Source organism: Cyclopterus lumpus, chromosome 20 (assembly GCF_009769545.1).
Source record: "Cyclopterus lumpus isolate fCycLum1 chromosome 20, fCycLum1.pri, whole genome shotgun sequence".
In the NCBI taxonomy this organism is placed as follows: domain Eukaryota; kingdom Metazoa; phylum Chordata; class Actinopteri; order Perciformes; family Cyclopteridae; genus Cyclopterus; species Cyclopterus lumpus.
The window spans coordinates 7,825,474-7,850,312 of record NC_046985.1 but is presented as its reverse complement, the minus strand read 5'-3'; the positions used below and the strand labels follow the sequence as shown (position 1 = coordinate 7,850,312).

Here is a 24,839-nt window from a genome sequence, read left to right as displayed (position 1 = left end):
GCAGTGGGCAGAGATCAGTGAATTAATTATACCCCCTCAGATCTTCATGTCGGTACAATGTGTCAATTACCCAGCATTTGCTTTGCCATTAACCCTTTATTTCTGGTGTTTTTCTCCACAGGATTTCATGTTCTTTGAGACTACCAACTAGGAGCCAAACAAGAAGTCCATGTAAGCGTCCAAACATTCCTGGAAGAACAAGGCCACAAAGCCATGATAATCAGCCCTAGCATAGAACAACCTTCAAACAGTACCAAGTTACCGAAATGCTCAAATGTTGCATGAAAAAACGAGACGGAAGGTTTGTTTTAGTCTTAGTTGCTCAGGTTGGTTGTAAACACACGTCACTGGGCTGTGAATGCACCGCGCGGTGTTCTTCGACAATGCTTCTGAGGATGCTTTCATTTGTGTTTACATCATGCTCGCTGACCCCACCTGGGACCCAGATCCCAGAAACTTTTGTTACTACTTTTACGAAAAAAAACTTGACTAATAGGATAACATCCATATACAAGTGCACGAAAAGGGAACACCATTGCAGGCAAGTGCTGTTATACAGTTTGTGAAAGCAAGACTTGTACCAAATAGCACGTGTGTAATTTGGTCATATTAATAGTGTTTATTTATAAAGAACACAATGCTTGTAGCTCTGTTGTGTGCGAACTAAAAGATGTGTGTAATGTAGTATCTTCTAGTTCAGACATTCAAAGCCCTTATTTATTGATTTGTATTTTGGTCTGTTAAACAATTTGTCGACATATAATAATGCGTGTGCCCTTGTGAGCATGTGCACTGCTTTGTGTGCTATATGAGCGTACTTGTGCGTTTTAACTGACACATGAACTACCATAGGACTACTATAGTATTGTTCAATGGATTGGTAATGGCTTGATGTGTCCCAGTCTCGTCCACAAGAGGGAGATAGCTTTTCATTTAAGAATAACCTGGACAAACTCGATAGCTGCTTATGCCATTGGTTTTAATTGAAATACTTGTTTCTGATAACATTGTATGTCTTTGAACAAACTCAGGTTGAAATGCATGCGACTGTATTATAGTGACGGCTTCTGCTTACTACAGTAAATACACACCTGCACCTGATACTCAGAACAAGTAATCTTTTGGAGGAGATGTTGTACAAATAAATCATCCAAATATAATGACGTCTTTTACCATTCCTGGTATATCAACTTTAATGTTGATCTTTCTCGCTGTTGGTTCTGCTGCTGGTTCCACAGCTCTACACGTGTCAAAAAGTCAAGTGTAAAATAAAAAAGGATTTTGTAGTTGGGGCCATTAGTCTGATTAGGGATGGTAAAAGTAAAGTATTGTAGCGAAGACATTATCTATGTGCTACAGCAACATTAAAGCCATCAAGAGCTCTTTTGTAGCATCATGAAAACTGGAAAAACACCCATCATTTTCTATGAGATATTTAGTGTTAAAAGCTTTTAAGGCTTTTATTTTGGTAAAAAGAAAAAATATATATAAGATAATAAACTGCCATAATAAAGCTAATATTTCCAGTGTAGACTTAACAGCGTTTGCCTATTTTTACAAACTTGATTTTTAAGACTAAATACATAATTAAATACTGAAAAATTGGTGGTTGTTTTTTTGCAGCCTACTGTTTGCATGGCTTAAGTTGTTGGTGTTCAACTCTTAAGTAAATTTGAATTACATTCTCGTCATTAAGATTTGGTTGAATGTATTATAATATGCTGGTGCCACATACTCTGAAGGCTCTTTGATTGTGTTTAAAATCCAAAAATGAAAGTCAGGATGTGATTTAAAGGGAGTTTAGCTATTTCCAGTCAACTATGTATTTATTAAAATAACCATACTTTTGCACTAATGCTGTGAATTACTTTCAGTCATGCAATGAATGCAAACAAACTCTGTGAGCTTAGCTTAAATTGTGCAAATAGTCCATGGAAACACTTCAATAAAAAAAGAAATATACATATATATATTGTGATGTGTGCGGTTCTTTTGGTTTTCTATCCTTTAATCATCAACTCCATTCCTCATCACGAACCACTGACCCTCCAAAGACGGTCCTTGATTACAGTTTGAAACTGGGGCTGTTACAATGGTCAGACCTTGTAAACGGTCATGTAAAACAACTCAGCCTTGCTCAGTAATTAATTCACCAGCTGCTGTGATCGCCACCTTCACCTTTTCTAAGTAGCATTCCTCAACGCTCTCATGAGATGTGAATGTAAAAAAATGTTTGCTGCAAAAATCCAGCCTGCCGAGTACAAGTGTCCTTGAAGGAAAACGTGAGAAAGGAAATGAGCGCATGTTATGTTCTCACTTTTCATGTAAGCCATTCACCTGAAGCTGTTAACCGTGGGTGTAGTAACAAACATAATGAATTCAAATGAAAGCCTTTTATACAATTTTTTTAATCACACGTCAATGAAAAGAGCTACTTGAGAACAGCTTGGAACGGCTCATACAGTAGTTGCTCCTATTCAACAATAGCACATTTGATTAATTGAACATTAGAAAATAATCACTATCGTGTAAGCATTTATTCACATGTTGGTGGGTCTGATGACAGTAAGTAATCACTATAATATAAAGAAAGTTAAGAGTATGGTCTAGACCTGCGATAACCACTCTTATTGGTTTTTGCAAATGATTTGAGGCCACAGGTCTCATTTAGTATTTCACATGAACACAATGCACTTGGATGTATGTGAGTCATAGCAAAGCCCCCTTTTGTGATGATGACAGTTTTGACCCATTGCTTGGCATGACGTTCTGGAAGATATGATGCGGTACTGCTCAGTTCTATAGTTAATTAAGCTGTTGTTGGAAAACAATGAGAAGTGTGTAGGCATGTACATGGAGGGCCAGAGGGGGCCTGGGCAGGGATGATTTACTTTTTCCATTTTCCATTTTCCCGTAATCATGGGATAATTTTTAGTCCTGGTAGCGTCACGGCTTTTGGGACAGCGATGTCGGTCTGTCTGTTAAGGTGATCTGCCACATTGGTCTAGACGTAAATGTCTCAGCAACTGTTGGTGGACTATCGTGACATCTGGTACAGATATCCTAGTGTCCAGAGGATGAATCCTAATAAATGTAACTCTTGCCCAACAAATAGGTCAAAGTTTGAATCCTGAGAAATAGCTCAACATCTGCTAGATGGATTGGCACATTTAATACAGTCATGGTTCCCGGAGGATGAAGTCAATGGAACTTGCTAACGCTTGTGCTTGTCCCGACAACTTTTGGATAGATTTTCATGAAATTTGGTACAAACGTTTATATTCCCCACAGGATGAACCAGACACCGTTGGTAATCCCTTTAATCCAATCGTCTATTCTCTCATTACGTCTAATTACTTATGTGTGCAATACTTTCAGTTGTGACAAAATACCTGGAAAATTAATGGCATCCCAATCAATCTCAGCTGTACTCTATGTTTGGTGGTATCAGCAAATGCTCGACTATTATTTTGGGATGAATACAACTTTAAATGGGTGTATTTTGTATTTATTTTACATACGTTTTGTCTTTTAAATATAGGCTACGTGTTTCACTTCACTAAACTTGTTGTTATCTCCCACCTCTACTTTGACGTCATTGGACCTCAACCCCATCTTGGCAAATGAGTGTATGCGGGATGAAGTGGATGTATAGTCGGTGCCACTGACTCATCATAGGCTACAGAGATCAGAGATGTGCTCCTGGTTGACAGCCACAATACATTCATTCACATGCTTCACAGCCCCTACAGGAAAGGCACCCATCCAAATCCCATGTTTATTTTTCATAGCGTTGCATATTCTCAGCAGCTGTCTTACCCAGAGTGCACGTTGGCTGAGCCTACTACTCAACTTTCTATATCAACTGTAACATAAAGGTACTTTTTGGCCAAGTTCTCTGTTTCCTCAGTTGCATATTTGGTGCTTGGTGGTACCATAAAATGTGAACTATCACCTTTGCACTGATAATTCTGAAAGGAGAACTTTGTTAGTACAGGAACAGCTGTGTTTGGCAAAGATTAATGTATACCGACTCAGAGTTTCCTCATTCTTGGATAGAGTGTGGTCTCCATATCCTTAGGAATTACCCTCTCTATATATTCTGTCAGAGGATGTATATTTAAACCGATGAAACCATGTTCGGAATGAATTAAAACACATAACCACATTCGATTTGACAGACTTCCCTTATATTTAAACACATATTAAAACTTTGCAGGCCAAAAACATGTAAATGTCTTGACAAATGACAGAAGTTATTGGTTACACTGGGTTATTCTAGGTTTCACAGGGTTCTAACAAACAACATGGCGGACAACAGGCGTTGCTTCGGTGATTGTAAAAGTAATCCAAGAAGCAAGTAGCCCGCCTCTTAGTTTAATTTGTTTACGCTCATGCAGGAGCTGAGGGCTGAGTTTCTTCTATCGCTTGTTTAATTCAGACTTCTCTGGGTTGAATTACTGCGCACGCACATCTTGGTTATGAATGTAAATGGCATTGTGAAGACTGATTGGGACTGTTTCATAAATAAATAAGTCCTAAGGTCTGTGATAACTTTATGTTAAAACTCTTGTTTCGAGCCAACATGGAAGAACACATATTCTGCTCTGATTACTTCTGGAGCCCAACACACACCTACAAATAGAGAGTGCAGTTTGCTCACCACAGACAGCACACAGGATCTGGAATTTCTGGTGCTTTCAACCCACTGTGACAAACAAACGACTGAGGCAACATATGCGCAAACGCAGCCAAGGAAAACACTGTATACACACAATTGGGGGGAAAGCAAGCAGACGTGAAATATAAAATGGGGGATGGGGTTATTTACTTTCACAGGAGCATTCCTGAGAACAAATCACAGACTGGAGACGTGTTGGACCTCACCAGTCTCGTAAAAGTCTCTGGAAGCATACTACTATTGAGGAATAAAAGGTGTTTGTTTTTACCTACAAAACATGAATAATATGTATTTCAATGATTTAATGTTATATCTAACTACCCACACCGCCGTCCTCCGACTTCTTGGAAATATAAAGATGTCACCCTTCCTGCATTTAAATAAAACCGTCGTCCAGGCAACCCTTACGTTTCCTCCGAACTGTATTTGTCATTGCAAATTACTAATGCGCGAACATATTTTTAGAGTTAAGGTGGTACTGGAAGGACATAATTAATGCGAGGTTGACTCCTTTTCTCCTTGACCTACTTCTCGTCTGGTTCTTTATAAGCCTTGTGGTTTCAACATGGCTGCCTAATGATGGCATTCAAATGAAAGGCCAGCAAAAGAGCTCGTTATGGGTAATTTTCAAGGAACACTGCTCCCCAGCCCCAGTCTTCGCAGTAGAAATGCAAATTTATAGGACTGAAAAATCGCACAGGATTGAAAGTGGCAAACAAATATTCAACTGTGAGTTTAATATCATTTGCTGATTAATAGTAGGCAGACATCCCATGCAGACTCTAGTCTGAAAGTAAAATGTACTTGCTGTGCTTGTTAAAGTTCTTAGATTAAATGTTAATGAAACCCCTTCCGAGCAACTCCTAGACCAAACCCTGAGCCAAGGGATGCCCCGTGGCCTCATACGTGGGACCAACGAGACAGAACTGAGCCGGGCACGATGTAGAGATAAATACCCGGGAAGATGAGCGGGTGAGGGAAAGGAGTGCTACCCTCTCCATTGATCTGGAGCAGCAATTAAACTTTCTGCTGAGTGATCAAAGCATTTGGGAGGAAAATAAAACCCATTCTTTAACAATCATGGTGCAATTGTGGGTTCCTAAGCAAGGTTTAGGGCACCAAGTGTCTAGGATATGTGACTCACCAGTGTAAAACCATAGAGTTGTACTACCAAAAGAGGGTTTCAAAAATAGAAAGAAGTCCAAGGTCTGTCCCAACCAGACTGGTTTAGATATCACCTAAAGTAGTACACTGACATAGATGAAAGGGTCAACATGTCTCTTAGATTATATGCCCGCCATTATTGATGGTAGTCCTATGGACAAATAATGGATGAATGGAGGAATAATTGCTGCTTTATTTTCCCATGTGTTCTTTTTGTCATGAGTTCTCTTTTTCATTATCTGTATTTCCAGTTCAATTGCGGGCATCTCCTTCACCGTGTGCCTCCCCGGTCATCTGTTTCTTCTTTTGGCTTGATTAAATGTAAATGCCGCCTGTAAACCCACCGTCTCCACAACAGTGTTGAAAATAGAGTATGGTCTGCTGTTGTCATAGGGCTGAAACACTGTTAAGTCTTTTACTAATGCGAAGGGCTGGTGGCTTGTGTGTTTTATTTTGCACTGAAATGAGCCATAAATAAAAAGCAGACTACAAAGTACACCACCAGTGCTGTAAGAAAATTCCAAATCGTCTCTTCTTTCTTTTAAGGTTTGATAAACAGCTGTATTCAGTTGTAAGTTCATGTGCGCTGTAGTCCAATGTATGCTGCCTTCCACAGTTATCCAGGCTGATGATGGTGTGGGGATAATTATGTGCCGGTATCCTGATGGGTTCCTGGGTTTTCTACTCCGTCTTCACCCACCACAGCAGTCTCTGTATTTGGTATGTGCCTATTTAGTGTAATTAAATGTGATTTTCTCACCCACACCACAAATTAAAATGTGCCAACCGTATCACTGCCTCCAACATGAGCTCTCAACACGTGTCCCACCCATGATTTGCAAAATCATGAATTCACAATGCCCTCGTGTTTCTAGTCGAATAAAGCATTTCACATCTGCAGGTTCAGGCCTCTGATGGGGGTCATATAACCTGTAGACATTTTCTCAGGGTGTAATGAAATACAAAGGACATTTCACTGGACTTTTCAAATGTGCGTTGGGAAGTTCAGATATTGAACCATGAGAATTGAAGCAACAGCTTTTTCACGATCGATACGCTGCCAAGATGCAGGATGAGGTTTTTGTTCCACAAACCCTGATATTTTCCAGCTGCAGAGTCCCCTTACCAAAACACAGAGACACAATCCCAGTCAGATAGTTGACACTTAGACGTTATAAATGTTTATAAGTTATTGCAAATAATAGGTTTGATACCTTTACAAATATGTGGTAACACTGTGCTCTTCCTGAGCTTCACAATAGGTAGGAGTACCTTTTTTTGTTTGAAGTTCGACAGTAGATTCAAAATGGTAGTTTCATCCATGACACACTCATTTCCATAAAGCGCGAAATGCATTCAAAAAAAAATAGTTGAAGTCCAAGTCGAGTATGTTGTGTTCTCTGGCACCGCTCTACATTCTCTGGTTCTACCAGGACCTCTCTGGAAAGAAATAATTTATCTCATAAAAAGAAATGCTGGTTTCTCCCCCATCTGCATTTGAACCCATGAACCCAGTGAGTAAAACAATCTGGGCATGGGCAAGTCAGTGCAACTTTGCAAAGTGCTCGCCAGATAGGAATGGTTTGCGTGGGGGTGGCAAGTCTGTTACTCCTCACAAAGAACGAGACACAAATAAGACAAAGCTGTAGTTTGAAGGTCATCTGACACACAGACAGACACAAATACAAAACCATGGTTGATGGAAGTTTTATTTAACGTTTGGTTTCAGTTGTCCTCTTCACTTTCCCCCTCCTGTGTATGTGTGCCAGATTTATATAAAAAAATACTTATTTTTTTGGTTCGATGCCAGAAGAAAGGTATGTGGTTACCACAAGCTTCGGAGATCTTAAGGTAACCACAAACAATTTCTTTTTATGAGATAAATTTCTAACCGCTCTAAATTTCAATGTTTGTTGACACAGCTAGTGAAATGTGAAGCTTCAATGTGTCTTGAATGAGGCAGGTGCCAACAAGTGGCTCAATGAGACTAAACAGCATCGCCTCGAACACAACTTTTCGCTTGTCGGGGTGACGTGAAGTCATGCAACCGAGGTGGAGTTCGCTTTTAGGCTAATGTTAGCTTTTTACTTTGACCCATATGGCATCCTCACTTCAGAAATCATAGAAGTGGTGGTGTTGTTTGTGAAGGTTAGGCTGCAATAAGGTTATTTTCTGCAATAATCATAAATCCAATGGAGAAAATCATATTGGCTTTCGGTAAACTTCAGTTTGACCGACAACACGCATCACTCGAGGCTCGAATTGTATTCTGATTTATTAATCTAGTTAATATTTCCCACCGTTTAAATACTATTACTGTTAATGTAGCTTTTAACTGTACTTTATCACGTTTCATCATTGTCCTGTGTGCATTGGTCTACAATTGTCGAATTGTTAATTTGCTGAATTGCTTTTTGTCTTTTCTGTTGTTTGTTAAACTTTTTTTCCAGCGTGTCAGTCATCTTTGAAGCACTTTGAGCCACAAACCTGTATGAAAGCCACATAAAGTTTGATGGATAAAGTTTTACATAATAAACACATAATAGCTACTTCTGACTGATATTGATTGTTAAATATTTACAGAAAATCTGTATTCTTGCACTCTTGTTGTATTTCTACCTTTACTAATGTAACATATCCAATTACATCTTCCATATATATATAATGCTAGATAACCCCATATGAAATGTGTTTCATGGTTCATGCTGCTGAATGAAAGGTCTCTCATGAGCATGTATGAGCGTGGGGATGAAGGGGGAGTAGTGTTGTCAGACAGGCGCAGGGTTATCCGGGGGGAGGGGACCGTGGGGGAGGAACAGGCTCAGTCACAGTTGAGGGGTGTGGGGTCCAAATACAGCTGTACTTAGTTACACTTTCGCCCAGGACGAGCCCGTGTCAGGGCTGAACACCGTTATCTCGCCTCTCTTTATGGGCTGTAACTTCACCGGCAAGAGGCTGCAGTTGCAATTAAGAAACCACGCCTGTTGGTCTCCAATTCCCCTGATTCGCAGTACTTATATGACTCTTCCTTTGGAGCACGAGCTTTCTCCAGAGCTGCCGCGGTCCAGAAAACTTCATTTTCCACTGAAGGATTAAAAAAAAGAAAAAAAGAAATCTTATTATTATCGCGAGAGCCTCGGCTACATTACGACCAGCGGTGGGAGAAGGGCTAATTGTCCGACTGCCACCCTCACAATAACAGCAATGGAGTACCTCATGTTTTGTTTTGTGTTTTCATGCTGGGTGAAGTTTGCAAACTGCGTTTATTCTACTGATGCGCCTCAAGCTCCTGCGCCCATTCCCAAAGGTAAGAAACTTTTTTCTCTCCCTCCGTTATTTTATTGCGAGACGCCCAAAACTCCAAACTCTGCATATCCACTGCCATCATAACGCACGACGCTCCCGCTATTCAACACATATGCAAATGCCAATTGTGAGAATATAGAATAATCCACTTTCTAAAGTGTGTTTTACCAACCTCTTGATGTTGTGCACAAGCGGCGCAGGTTGCCCGAGGCTCCCCCGGGTGCGTCAAATCGGAGCGTAATGTGTAACATAAAAGAACCGTCCTGCGGTTTTCTCACAATCCTGCTTGTTATTTGATGCTGTTTTGCTGCGGTTTTTATTGGCACGTGTCGGGCTGTAAAACGTCTGTGCGAGAAAATAACTAACAAATTGGAGGCCAAATTAATGTGTTGCTTTCCCTTTTATACGCTTGAATAAATCAGAATAATAATAAAAAAAGACAGGATTTACCATAAATCCGAAAGCATTAGTATTGGATGTTAATAGCACACGAATAAAGTGGGTGCTTTAGAAACAGAGGAGCGGTTGTAAATCGAAGGTTCTTCTGAGGAGAGCCAAGAACCCCGTTTGAGAGCCAGCTGTTGAGACACCATGTGTACAGTAGGCTACATGTGTAGGTCTCAAGCCACCCTGTTGTGTGTGTGTGTCACTGTTTTATTGACTTGTTGGCATGTCCCACTTGCTCAATTGCTCCAAATTACCCATAAACCATTTCACTTAAACACAGCTCTTTTCTGTCCCAGGGCATTTAGCAAAGACCTGTAAACAACAGCACAAGTGGACACATATGTCTCTTTAATGCCTGTGTTGGTGTCATAAGTGTTATGGGTGCTTATGTGTAAAGTTAAGTCTCAAAATCTGGTACTTTTTTTAATGATGCATTTAGTTTTGGGGGAGGCAGTCTACTATTTAGGGCACAACAGCTGCCTTCAGTCTCCACAAGCCTGTTTTGTCCCCTAACTGGGTGTCTCCCACATTAGCTCAGGTTGAAATGTTTGCCTGTGAGAGTCCTGTTAGTACACCTGGGGGGTTATGTCAGGAGGTAAAGTGATAAAAGTACTTTAACTGTCGAGATGGAATTTGAGGTAAAGTCACAGTTGTAAATGAAGGCTTTCATACTTTCTATGGCCATGAAACAGAGATTTAGTTTAATGGCGTTAACATGTTATTATATTAAAGTATTTTAATTGTATTGGGTTTCATTTTAGTCCACCATGTGCCAGATTTACAGAGAAACTTTTAAAGTATTTAAACAACTGCTCCTTGCTATAATAGTTGATAAGAAGGAACACTGTTTTTTTAACAATAGAGGCATTTCAGTTTAAGATAGACTGGATTTCTGTAGAAAGAACAGTGCGCACAGATGTTTCTGCAAGTAACTCCTTCAGTGTGTAAACGGCAATACGTGATTTAGACTAGTTTCTCATTTCTTTACGTGAAATAATTCTTTAACGACTAAATATGTAGCGAAGCACGAAACAAGGCACTGACTCAATTAGCAGTTTATGCAGCATAACTCCATGCATAGTTGGCTGTGTCTCTGTTTGAATCACAAGACCATAAACACATTGCATGAGGCGTTGCATTACACATGCCTTATATTCCAAAGTGTGAGGTGTACTTTTGTTTTTCTTATTTTACTAATCCAGAGATAAGCCATTTGTTCTTGACTCAGACAAAGTGATCAAACATTCTAGTCCTGTCTGGGTCGTAGCGTTAGAACCCTTTATTACACATATTGTATGAGTTGTAAACTGTGGAAAACTCGATAAGTTCTCAGTCAAGCATTTCTTTTTCCTTTCTTTCCTGAACTAAGAAGGATGCCGAGTACTGAGGTGAAAAGTGAAGCAAATAACTTTGTTGACATGCTGGGATCAAGTTGTGTCTAAATATATAAAAGAGAAAGTACGGACTACTTCAGAATGACCTACCTTTTAGGTGGTTCAAGATGCTGGTCGTATTACAAAGAAGACATTGTGAATGGCAAGGAACCAATAAAAAGGCTTAACAAAATAGTTAGTTAGTAATATGTTAGTCATATTTCCTGATTTTTGTATTGAATGCCCACCTGTGCAGATGGAGGGAGAGTGTTTCTCTGCTGGTTCGCACTTAATGCACATTCTGATACCTCTGGGCCAACTCCTCTCTAAGACCACAATGACCCGCCAGGTGCCAGGGGCCAGGTGCCAGGGCCAGCGGTTGTAGCGCAGCCTGAAACGGTGGGATTCAGCAACAAAAAGGGACAGTGATATAAGTAGTAATCCATTCCTCACCTATGTGCACCTTACCAGTCACTGTGAACAGCTGACGTGGCTGTTGGATTGTTGGTTTTGGGCGGAGTAGACCCACCCCACCCCCCCTTTCCAGCACAGTCAAGCCACCTGAAACAAAGCCTTTCCCTTATTTCTGACAGACTGCACTTCTGAGTAACAGTCAGAGTGTTTATTGGATTTGTACTTTCTTTTCTTATACAAGAAGAAGCCACTATCTGGAAAGGGTAAACGCTGAGGTGATCTAAATGAGATCTGTTTTACATCAACACTATCCTACAGAGAGATGTTGACATTTACATGGAAACAATTTCTCAACAATCCCTGACATTTACAAGGACACATTACTGGGTGAGTGTGTGTGGGAGACTAAAGATAAAGGCCGCCACTCAATAGGATCTTATCTTCTCCACTGTTTCATGGAATAGGCATCTTTAGATTAGACCTTTCCCAGACAACAACACTGACAGGGCAGGGATCATTTTATAGAGAAGAAAAGGAAACTCCACCTTAAATTGTCCATGCCTCATATTCTGTATCATAGCGCTCTCGATTGCATGTCATTCCAGTCCCACACACAAACAAACCCTGTTGGCATGCCAACACTGCAATCACGACGTTGTTAACGTGGCTTCTTTTCAGCCAAATATGCGCTGTGCTTTTTGTGTTTTTGTATCTTTCTGTCTTAACGGTCTGAGGTATTCTGCCAACTTTCAAATAGATAAGTTGAGCAGGATACCGGGCAGGTAGTTCCCATGATGCAGTGTGTTCTTCTAATGCAATACTGAAAACAAGTGACATTTCAGCAAAGGTGTCAGTACTGTCAACAAAAATCCCTTAACAAGCCATTTATATGGCAACCGAGTAAAAGTGTGAACTAACAGATGTTGATCTTTGGCAAGACCTGCTGCATCTTGAACTGATACAGCTGAACGGATATACTGTTGAAATTGCCACGTATTGTTAAACTTGTTGAACTTCATTTAAATCTCAAGTATGAAGGGACTAAGGCTAGGATATTTACTGTAACAAAGTGTGATATAGTTTTCAAAAGGAGAGAAATGGCCACAATAAATGAGACCACAGGAAGAACAAAAGTAAACAATTGTAAGAACTAGGCCGCACCAACTAGCAGCTTTTTATGAGAAAGTTTGCCATCAGTTGAATCACAACACATATCCCAGTGATTTCAAAGTACAGACTTTTTTTTCACTTTGCATTTTGTATCCATTGAAGCCTGTTAAAATAAATCAACTAGATGAGGAGAACATGTCGATGATGCCAAACCGTGCACTAAGGGAGCCATTGCTGTTCATCTTTAAAGCATTTCAATTCACTGTCCAGGTAGAGAAACGGGAGCCATTTCAAAGAGGCAGCATGTGGTTGTACTTAAAAAAAACACTTGGCTCATACACCCTTTTTCAGGGACTATTATCAAAATATAATCGCTTAAATCATAAAATGGTATTCTGCTTTCCACTTACAGCAATTTCTGTTCAAAAATTAAGCAAATTGTTTAAACCTAAATTGTTAACCTGTAAATGCATCATGTTGAATTAAACTAGTTGTAAGTTGCTTTCAACAATGAAGGATTTAAAGCTCCTGAGAAACACCGGACTGTGGTCAACACAGGAAATGACCCTAACTGTCCCCATTCTCCCTGACACGAGAACTGCATGACATAATCCAGATGTTACCTGTTTTCTCTGCATTTTAGTTGTTTTGGTAAATAAATGAGCTATTCCTGTATCAGAATGACGTGGCGGGACTACAGGCCTAGTGCTGGTGACATCATGCCACATCCTTAGCTAGCTGAATGAAGTGCCTGTGGTTTAACATGTGTAATTGAAAACACAGCCATTTTCTGCAGATGTGCTACACAGCCTGTGTGTTTTGTCAATTATGGTGACTTCAAAACGTCTCTAGAATATAAACTCCATTTTAGTTGTGGACAACTATAATAATATCCGACTAACCAACCTGTAATCATTAGGTTTTCACGTGCCTCGTAGTCCCTCAAATTTGGGGACTAGAGCAAATCGCAAACACATACGCATCGAGGTAGCAACAATGGTATTCTTTAGGTAAGAATTAGGCAGCTCTAGGGGCTTCTGGAATTACATATTTCTGAAGGAAGTTTCTAAGAGTTTCTAAGAAAAACTAAGCAGTTAAAGAAAGGTATGTACTGTATGTATTGTATGCAAATGTGTATCTAAAGTAAGATTACTTGGTTTATTTTTCGTATATATATACATTAGTCCCATAGACGAAATCTACAGGTGTGTTCAAAAAGTCTTAAATATATAATTATCAGTTGAATCTGCAACTCCCCTGGATTTACGGTGATGTTCCAGGTCATAGTTCAGCCGTCCGCCCAACAACGTTACTGTTTTGGTTCACGCTCACTGCTCTCACAGAAACACGGTGTACACAACCTGCTCAGTACCAAATGGCAGCTCAAGACATATCTCAGTTGATAGAGAACCAAAAACGCTAAAATATTCGACTTACATTTGCCAGGTGGCTAGAAATGATAATGTTGCTCCATAACTGCTGGATGTGTAAATAAGCAGCTGTTTGCTAAGAAAATGCTCACAAACTATTTCCGCTGTGTGTTATTTTACAGTTGGATTAATTCCACATTCACGCTGTTGGTGGGATTTAACCTTTTCCTGGTTCCAGCTGTGACCACATGTTCCAATCCCAGCATCATTTGCATGTGATTATTATTTCTTCTTTCTTATTTAGTCAAGAACCTTTTTTTTTCCTATCAAAACTGAAGTATTAAGCAGTTACAGTAACCTTCACAGTGTAGAACATGGCCCTTGCCCTTTTATCTTTCGCAAGAAGAATGAGAAGAACTGAGGAATGTAGGTCTCTGTGGAGAGAGATACGCTCTGCTCCTGCTCGGATTAAGCCTGTTCAGTGTCCAAAGTATGGATTGTGAATTCTTCAAAAGGTCTGTCTTTCCTTTCCTGTTTTGAAAAGCAGGCCACTAACTTATTTGCCTCTTAATTTCTCTTTGCTGAGATATTACCTTTCCCTTACCTTGTACATGTGTGAAAGGTCTGTTTCCTTTCGTATACATTCTTCGGTGGCAAAACCATTACATACCAACAGAATGCTGTTTTATTCCTATGATTTCTTTCTAATGCAACCTGGCTCTAAATTAGTAATGCAATGAGGGGTTTCAGCTTTACAATGTGGCAGTGGACATTACTGCTGACATGTTGGCACAGCTCAAAGGCTAAGCCCCATCCATGAGGAATAGACGCCTGGTAGTCAGTAACACTCTTTTAAGCAATGTCTTTACATTCTCTCTGTACCCTGTCTCCTTTCATTATGTCAATTCACTGACTTGAGTTAATAAAGTTGAATCCACATTTCATATGATGAAGCCAGGTTTTTAGGAGGGTGCACATCCGCAGGCAAATCTCTAGGTTTGTCCAGACGTGCCATGGCTCGCACTCAATAAAGCAGAATAAAACATTACTACTGTTATGAATCAGGTCTGAATTGATTAAAGCAATCAATCATTTTCCTCTCTCAAAGTTGTTTGCTGCATTGGAGTTAAAGGCAGTCTCAGCAGATATATGTAGGAAATTAGTGTTATTAAAGGCCTTTACACATCGGGAGCATTTTTTACAGATTAATTCTCACTTTGATATGTTTTTTTTTTAAAGTGTTGTTTTTGTCATAAGAACTTTCACACATAACTTTATTATAACGAAAATAGGGGCGTAATTTGTAAAGGCACAAGGTTGATTTTTCGGATCTTTCACACTGCAAATAAAGGCATCAGCCAATCACATTGCATGGAACGGACATATTTAAAATGTAGTCTGTAGCAGTCTTTTTTTCTGGGACCCACTTTTAAAAAATGACAAATCATTGCGACAATAGTGAGAAAAGATAATCTGTGCATGAATAGGCCTTCTTAAATTGCTTTGCCATTTGCCGATCACCTTGTCATCTTGAATAAGTAAACCAGTAAGTTTAATACATTGATCACAACTTGGTTTTATGCATGTGTTATCGAAAGCATATCCAGCAGAGACGTTAAATACAACAAAGTTGAGACAACATTTTTTTAGGAAGCGTTAACAGGCTATGTCTGGCTTTTCATTTCCTCTCATCAAATAAACAATATATATGTATACATATATAATATAGTTCTTTAGATTCAGTGTCATAAGTAGGCTACAAGAATCAGATACTGTATATGAACATTCAGGCTCCCTTGGGTTGGTCAAAGGTGTATTGCTCTGCTCTGAGTCAAGAGGATACCAGTAGCTGGTGTTGCCACTGTAGCAAATTTGCATTGCTGGCAGTATTAATAGTTTTGATGCAGAATATTCACAGGTAAGTAGTTCGCAATTCTCTGTCATTTATTTATTACGCCCCCGGTATGTAAAGGCCTAAAACTGAACTACTTTCAGTTTCCTTTGCCTGACACCTTTTGTGAACACTGTTACATAGACGACCAAAATAGAAAGAACAGGGGTTTGCATTCAAGTTCCAGGACTGACTCGTTTAAGATGAAATATCCTGTTATACTCATGTTCAAGTCCAGGGAACATTCCCATGGGAGTGCTTTTCGTTCTGCAGGAAATGCTTACGTAAGCTTGGCCCCAGCCAGTGAGTCAGAACTTTTGCTCATCGAAGTGGGAAAGTTTACCTAGACAGCCAGGTCCATGTGGGACAGAAAAAGAGTGAGCGAGAAAGACCATGCAGGCTCTAACAGCAGCTCTGTATGAGCTACATTCCTTTCCTCCAGTGGGCTGTTCATAGGGTACTGACAGGCTGTTGTGTTTACTCTTACTCTTTTTTTCTCCTTGGGGAGTCTTTTGAACAATGAAGCGGTACGAGCCAATAATCCTCACAGAAATAAATAAATAAATACACAGTCTGCATGTAGAATGAAAAGGGCAAATATCCAGACATTATTTCTAAATAGTAATGGTAATAATGCAGTGAAGAAGACAAAAATGCAGCAAAATCCCATTGAATATGTTTTGATCTGCAAACGTATGTGTTATAAGACTTTGATGGCATTTAAAATGTGCAAAGTAATTCACTTTAAGCTAGTGATTGGTAGTTAAATGTGCAATTTAACAATATTTCTTAGATGATTGTGGATAATTTATTACAAGAGAATTACCAGGTGAAGGAATACCCAATAAAATCTGGATAATAATTAACAACCCTTAGATTAACATGATATGAATATAAATGTATGCCTTGGTTTGGCATAGAATCGGTGGATCATAAGCATTCTCACGGTGCTTGTGTTGTATTTATGTTGGACACAATATCACAATATCCAGCTATAGTTCACACAAGGCAACCGACTGTGAATCCTAAGGGATTTTTTCCACAAAGAATTGTGTGTGGGAAAACCATAGATTTGCAATAACAGTAAATGGACCCTGTACTTGTATAGCGCGTTTCTAGTCTTCCGACCACTCAAAGCACTTTAACACTACATGACATCATCCACCCATTTACACCCATTCATACAATGATGGGAGGAGCTATGGTGACACCTGTCCATCAGGAGTAAATAACATTCACACACACATTCATACACCGTAGGCACAGTTAAGGGAGCAATTTTGGGATTAAGTGTTTTGCCCAAGGACACATAGACATGGGCTAGCGGAGCCAGGGATCGAACTGCCGATCCTCTGATTGAAGGTCTGCCTCATGTATTTTACATCAAAGGTGGTTTGCATCCCCAGGCTGTAATTAACTGGGAGCTTTCTTGTTGGGATGCACACAATGTGATCTGCATATTTACGAAGGGCAGTTCCATAAGGTCAGGGCGAAGTCAAGGGGCAAACGGTGGGAGCCGTCAGCCTTTTATTGCTCAAATACAGATAAAGCTACTAGATATAAGTTTTTATATTATATGGGAACATTAAAATTCATTGAGTAAAAAAGCAGGAGAGAGAGGGAAATACAAAACATATGTCATGGCTGTAATCAATAGAAATAATAATTAAAAGAATGTTCTGAAGTTTCCAAATATTGCCAAGAAATTCCAGCAGAACCTTCTAAGGCACCAGTATACTCAGTCAGAACATCTTGCCAGACAGTCGAATAGTTCTGGAGAACCCTTTTGCTTCCCCATAACTTTCCTACGTTTGGATTTGAGTGAGCCGAGTACAACTATTTCTGTAATTTTACAAAACAAACAATAAAAAAATCACACAGCTGGACATAATTAAGAGAGTCAGCTGTGTTTTGTACAGCGTTCTGTGTTTTTCCTCAATGCAACTATTTAGTTTAAGTTTAGTTTTTAAAGCTTTCTTATGGCACCTTTTGTGTCTGGAGAGATGGACCCCATATTCCAATAATATTTCAGATGAATTGGTATTCATGAGGGGCTGCACGGTGGTGTTGTGGCTCGCACTGTCCCCTCACAGCAATACCTCGATCCCCGTCCCTCAGTGTTGAGTTTCCAGCATGAACCATGGCTTCGCCCAATGTCAGCTGGGATTGGCTCCAGCGGCCCTGAATAGGTTTGGATCATGGAATAGAATGGTTTTAATGCCTGCACATATTACATCTAGTATACTTAAATGCCTGAATGTGGTGCCCAGATGGTGGCACCACTTCCTTCTGTGTGGTGCTCGATTAGAAACTCAATACTGTTCTGAATTTGCCCAGGTCTTGGCCATCTGTCACCTGATGCTGTTAGTTAGTTTAGAGGCTGCAACTCTTTCCAACCTTTTGCAGTACTTCTGTGTCAGAGGAGAACTTGTATGGCTATTATTAGGCCAAAGCCTAGACTGGGATGAGAGAATGGCTGAGTCACATTCACAGGAAATGGATGGAAAAGAGCAGCAAGGATGCCACTTTAGTGTGGATGAGTGGGTGGGAAGGGGTGTTTTTGGTTGTGCTGACAAAGATTTAGAGTAAAAATTAGTATCTTGTATGCCTTTAGGATGTAAAACAATAAAATAAAAAAACAATGAAGGCACGTCCATTTTTGTATTCCTGCTCCTACACTTTTGAGCCCTTTATACGGCCCAGCTATGTTCCTTTTTTTATACTTCTAAAACTGCTTACAATAAATCATTTACGAGGGTTTCGTGGAAAGTAGTGCCGTATATTTAATAGAAGGCAGATTGGCTCTTGATACATGCAAAGCAGGATTAGTATTCAAGTGGTCCTATAAAACCATGTTAAAATGTTGGCCTGCATACGCAGAACAACATTTTTCACGTTTTAAAATGATCTTTTGGAATAATGTAGATTTATACCCAGATTTAGTCATGAAGTGACACCCAGTTTCTTTCACAAACCATCGTGAACACTAGCTTAGAGAGTGTAGTCCATGGTGCTAACTTGTATTTGGTCCAACCCTTCCTCAAACCTCAAACAACAGCTCTCATGGCCACTGGAAATGTCCTGGAAGTTTGTGGGAGCTCTTTTAACCCAAGACGAAGGAAATGTTGACGGACGAGGGAAGAGTCCATGTTTAAGCATATGCTTCTGTTTTTGAATCAAATTAAACCTATAGTGGATGTTCCTAATTTGAGATGTAGGTTTAGACTGCTAAACCAAATAGGAACCAGTTTGTTGATACAGGTCTGAGGTTTACAAGGAATTTGGATTACAGAATTGGGAATCACTATACTTACTCTGTATAAAAGGCGTCAAACACAAGTCCTATTTTTTGTGGATACTTTTCATTGAAAACCAAGAATTTGCTCCGAATTCATAACTTTTAGCTGTAAAAGTAGATCCGCACATCCCTATAATTTGGTAGAGAAAAAAACGGTGATGACTTTATAGGTCCCAGCTTTTGGCCTGTAAGTAAGCTTGTGGAAATCACTTTATTTTGCAGATAAATTGCTCGTCCTAACGGTTGCAACAGAGGAAACGGATGGCTTCCTGCGCTTTATGCAGTCTGCAAACTATTTCAACTACACTGTGAAGGTAAGATTTTCTTCTCATTTTCTAAAATGATGCCCACTAATGTGCAGTTTGTTCCAGCTAAGGATGTCACACACACGCACACACACGCACACACACACACACACACACACACACACACACACACAAACACACGCATACACAGCAGCCAAATGTTTTCAACACACACTTCCCATGATTGATTAGGCCTGTTAACAGAAACAATGAAGTGCAGCAAGCTGCAAAAACAGCCACCTTAAAGGTGATTGTCCTCAACATGGGTCCTGAATTCCCCTCTGAGGTTGAAACCAGTACTCAAATAAAAACACTGGCTTTTAGTGCACAGCCCAAAACTGCGTGGTCCTCTGCTTCTATGTGTGACCCCGCTGCACCTGTTTTTATCCAATCTCCTGCAGACACATATTTACAAGCTACTTTAGCTAATTTCTTTGTACCCTTACTGAGACCAGTTTATACATTTTCTGTAATTTTTTGTGTGTACTTATTTTTGTAAAGGAAACCCACTGACACTACATTAGTAAACAAAGAATAACAGTGACCTGATAATTTGACTGCAATTTAGCAGTTCTGCAGGAAACTCAGCCCATGTGAATAATCAGCTGTTTTAAACTCCAAGGCTCGCACTCTTATCTACATCTCCCCATACAGCTGTGTGCTGTGTTTTATCATTCATGGTGAGATTGTGTGAAAGTGTATTTTGGCAGCACTTACGCACATGAGGTTTTAATATGTGCAATTTTTTGCTTCGGTAACATAATTGCCTTTTTTTCTTCAAAGCAGATTCTTTATATCCTATTTTATTTTCAGAGATATTAGTGGACATATCTTAATCCGGCCCTATTCTGGAACCGTTCTTGGAAATATTCCAGACATTCAAAGACAAGGGATATTTTTCTTCTCTCCCACTGGCGGAATTGCTAACTGATTTTGAGAGATTACCAAAAAAATGAAAAGAAGAGTGAATTACTTTAAAAGATGGGTATTATTACAGTGCTGCTGGGCTGCCTTCTGGTGACCTTTGATGTCAACCAGCTCATGGCGGGCTCTACAACTTCATGTGTTCTGTCTCAGGTGTTGGGGATGGGAGAAACATGGAAAGGTGGTGATGTGGGTCGCTCTATCGGTGGAGGTCAAAAGGTTCGGCTCTTGAAGGAGGCCATGGAGGCTCTGGCTGACCAGGAGGATCTTGTTGTCCTTTCCGTGGATAGGTATGTTGATGAACATAGACCTTTCTTGCTTTTATGTGTTTGTTTTATTTCGTTTTACATGACAGAATGATTTGACCATTTTCATGGTAACTAAAAATGCTAGTCAGATTTCTCTGAATAATTTGGATTAAGTAGCGAATATATCTCAAAGTTAAATTAACCTGTGTTTAGTAAACTCCTACGGATGGATTATTTGGATATTTACTGACTATCATCCCTTACAGTCATATTCCCAACCGGCATATTACCTTTAAATACTGTAGGAACCTGGAATAAATATCAAAATGTTCTTATTTGTTTCTTTGTTCACTTGTGAGTATGTTTGTTACTAATTTTAGAGATTGAGCTTTGCTCCAGTTTAGCTTTCATATGAAATATAGAACATTCCCTTAACAAGAGAGGGAGGCAAAACACCTTTGATTGCTGTGTAGATGTATGAATTAAAAATTAAAACACATTTTCACAATCACAGACTGTATTAATTGCTATGAAAGTGATGCCTCTTCAGTGAGAGGTGCTCCTGCACATTCATAGTTCTAAACCGCCCCCCACTCATTCTTCTAAAGGCATTATTACAGAGCAAAGGCAAATGTATGAGGGTCATTTTCACATGCAGGTAGCTGAATTATGAGTTCTCAAAGCCAACAGAAAGTTTTACTGAGTATAATAATAGCTTTGCAGGCCATCTTTCCCCAAATGGAGCAGAAGATGATGATACTTAGTGAGCGATGTAACATTAATCATGTAACCTATAATTGCTGTGCAAAGTTGTCACACCCTTGAAACAGGTATTTGGAATGTTTCTTCCTTGAGAGTAAATAATGGTAGTATAATAAACTCAATCTGTACTTTATAGAAGATTGAGCTTACCAAAAGTGTTGATCTATAATCCTTCTGTCTCACATTTTGTCCGACATGTACATGTCATTCACACAGAAATGTAAGTGAAATTCAAATTAATTAACTGTGTTATTTAGCTTCTGAGCATGGGCTGAAATTCCTAAAATGACAAGAAAATGATTGCGTGCAATTTAAAATACGGAGACTTCAATTGTCATTCACAGCTAAAACATTTTCAGTCACTCCATGATAATTCGGAATTGGTGGAAATGTGTCATGTGTATAAAAATGACTTTGGGGCTTTACAATGGGAAATTGAACCAGTTAATGAGGTTCAAGGCAGCATAAAAAGGTGGTTGTTCAGACTTTTAAATCCATCAGGTATGTTTCTCCTGCTTGGTGGGTGAGACTCGGGTTAAAGCCACTACATCTGTGGTTGGAACCCAATAGAACAATATGCAATAGACAAACATAGCATGGAGCTATTTGTGCATCAATGAAAGTGTAATTATTAGTGTCTATTAATTGCTAAAAGAGAAGACATACACCCTGATTTCTGTCATGCCAGCTTTTGATGGAATGAATCTAATACTGGTATTGATGAGTCTTCGACTTAAATGGTACTATCACTGTATTTTAATGTTGAATTATGCTTTAAAACCAAGTCAAAACCAAATATCTACATTTTGTTGTAGAAGCAAAGACATGTAGCAATCTTAGATAATAAAAGCAGCCCCTGCAGATTGTCGTGAATATCGTGTCATTGATTGCAGATATTTTTACACTAAAGCAATAATCATGATTGTTGAGTTAAAAAGAGACAGAAGGTACTTGTATGAACACGTTTCGGCCAGATGTTTATACAGTAAAGCACACGGGCCTCTTCACCCACCTTAGACGTCTCTTCATCTCTGACCAAGATTGTTTAGGTTGGCTTTCACTTTCCCTGCGACCTTATATACGTTGTTTGTATAAAAGACAGAATTTATTTTGGATAGGTTTCAGACCGGTGAACAAACACAACAGAATCAATGTCACATCCAGAAAAAGTTGTCTAGTAGTCAGTGACTGGAGAAACCGTGTCACAGAAATGAATCGGCTCTTTTATTGTAATGAGTTCACATCTCAAGGTATGATCGCCAGAAATACTGGTTTCTTCATCAAAAATATCTGCTATTTGAATAGCAGCTTGCTTTAAAACAAGTCACCACAAGACCTTTTTTTTAAAGGGTTAGGCACTTGTCCCACTATCTATCACAGAACTGTGTGTGTATTCTGTGTTAATGCCTGTCAAAGCATGACTCTTTTGTAAATACCTTACAGATACACTTGCCAATACAAATGCTCACTCATGAAGAATGTTCACTCTTTCGATTTGTGTTTCTCCATCTCAAGCAAGCAGAAACTGAGGTTGTGTTTTTAGACTGCCCCTATGGGGAAATAAATGATAATGATCTGTTGTATTTTATCTTCCTTCCTACCTATATAGCTATGATCTTGTCTTTTCTGGAGGACCAGAAGAAATTCTCAGGAAGTTCCAGCAAGCCAATCACAAAGTGCTTTTTGCTGCAGAGGGACTGATATGGCCGGATAAGAAACTAGCTGAGAAGTACCCCGCAATCCGCAGTGGAAAGCGCTACCTCAACTCTGGAGGTGGGTTCTAAAAATATAAAAGATATGATCAAAATTTGGTGGCTAACAATATACTGTTTGAATACAGTCCAGGTGTAAGCTTGGAAGGAGGTTAAGTGTTGGTCCAGTGTGTGACTGTGTGAGTGTGTGAGTGTGCTTACTCCTCAGAGTCTGCTTACTCCTCCATCTCCACTCTTAACCCGACAGTTTGCACACTGGAAAGGTTTTGGATGGCGTGTTTGGATAATGCAAAGGTCACCCTCAATTACCCAACTACCCAGTGATGAAAAACAGATGTTACATTGTCATCTTTGTCATGGTGTATCCCTTATTCGGTGTGGCTATGCGAAGCTGAATGTTCTCCTGCGGGCTTAATAATCTTCCAATTCTCCCTCTTCCGACAGAACTTTGGTCAAACGTACAGGTCGCAGCGTTGCTCGCATATGCATAAAAAATACATCAAAATGTGCGGCCTGATCGGGAATCGTGTGCATTTAAGTGACAAAAAGATTTGCTTGTCCGTTTCGCGAAAAAACTGCGAAAATAATCTACATTTTTGCCAAATTTTCTAGTATGAAGATACTGTTTGAATTCCACAATTTAAAAGTTGATAACCATTTAGTTTATGTTATGTGCGTAGCAATATTATGATGAGGTAGACTAGGGTTTGAGTAAGCTGGTTGCTGAACCATAACTTCTATAAGTGGACATTTATACATTCCACCATCAGCTCAGCTGTCAAACTTTGAAGACCTGCAGGCCTCGTTGGAATTCAGGGGGCTGAGCAGCCGTGCAGCCGACTCATTGCTGTTGGTCTAAAGAGTGGTGGAGTTACTTCAAGGAACGACAACAGACAGGAGTTAGTCTTAAAATATAAAACCACAAGACATGTATTATTATCTCTTGCTGTAAAATGGAAGAATATTTTTTCCTGTAAACTGTTTACTTGAGGTATGTCCTGTCCAAGTAGACAGAAGGTGACAGAAGACCATTCATGTAAATATTAGGTCATTATTCCTGTTCCATTTTTGACCATTTTGAGATTTCTATAGTGTTCAATCTTCTGAATTTCATATAAAGAAGTTTCGAGGTATAATGTGACCCTGACACTAACTACATGAAAGATGCTGAATGAGGAAAAAAAAGTTGAATATGTGCAGAAATGTTTTTACAAAAGGAACAATAGGACATGACATGCTGCAACCTGCTAGTGAATTGCTGCTTTCCCTGTGGTCATCATTCTGGTCTGACCTCCCGTGTTGGAGCCTATCTGTCTGATCACAGGCTGGTTTTAGCATTCATTGTCATTCACATGACATGTGGATTTGTCTTTGCCACAGTTTGTATAAAATTGCAGGTTTTGTTTGTGTCCATAAGGCTACCGCCCATGTGATCATTGTGGAAAGTTTTAAAGCCTCTATACACACACACACACTACTTTGTCACAGCGAGGACAGTAATACGTGGAAGGAATTTAGATACAGTAGGGTTGTGTTTGTGTGTGGCTGAGTGTGTTTAATTGGTTGTAACAAAGGACCTCGCACAAATCACGGTGCAGCATAGACAGTTGCAGGAGCTATAAATGAAACTTCGGTCAAAATAGACACATGAAAACAAGTTCCATTCTGTTCTCCAGCAGAGCAGCGTAAAAAAGTTTTTTAAAAATCGCACTGCGTCAAAAGGGCATGCACTTTCCAGCTCTTTTTTAAAAGATTTTAAAACCATAATTAAACAATATATTATTATATCGGAAAAATATGATTTGCATAAAATCTCATAACTTTTTTAATCTTC

General features: G+C 39.5%; 2 protein-coding genes across 3 annotated transcripts in view; both read left to right on the top strand.

Annotated features, from left to right (window-relative positions):
• si:ch73-206p6.1 (phospholipid scramblase 2) overlaps window positions 1-1,945 on the top strand; it is a 5,350-nt gene extending 3,405 nt beyond the window's left edge. Inside the window, exon 7 of the mRNA XM_034560047.1 lies at window positions 122-1,945. Within this exon, the coding sequence (XP_034415938.1) occupies window positions 122-151 (30 nt within the window). The 3' untranslated portion in view covers window positions 152-1,945. The remainder of the gene's footprint in view (window positions 1-121) is intronic.
• A 6,771-nt stretch (window positions 1,946-8,716) lies between these two features.
• Window positions 8,717-24,839, top strand: part of plod2 (procollagen-lysine, 2-oxoglutarate 5-dioxygenase 2) — a 28,622-nt gene continuing 12,499 nt past the window's right edge. Inside the window, exons 1-4 of one of the 2 annotated variants that reach the window (XM_034560658.1) lie at window positions 8,717-9,152; window positions 19,277-19,368; window positions 20,437-20,573; window positions 22,903-23,066. In XM_034560658.1, coding sequence (XP_034416549.1) covers window positions 9,050-9,152; window positions 19,277-19,368; window positions 20,437-20,573; window positions 22,903-23,066 — 496 coding nt within the window. In that variant the 5' untranslated portion in view covers window positions 8,717-9,049. The remainder of the gene's footprint in view (window positions 9,153-19,276; window positions 19,369-20,436; window positions 20,574-22,902; window positions 23,067-24,839) is intronic. The other variant, XM_034560657.1, reaches the window with a different exon arrangement.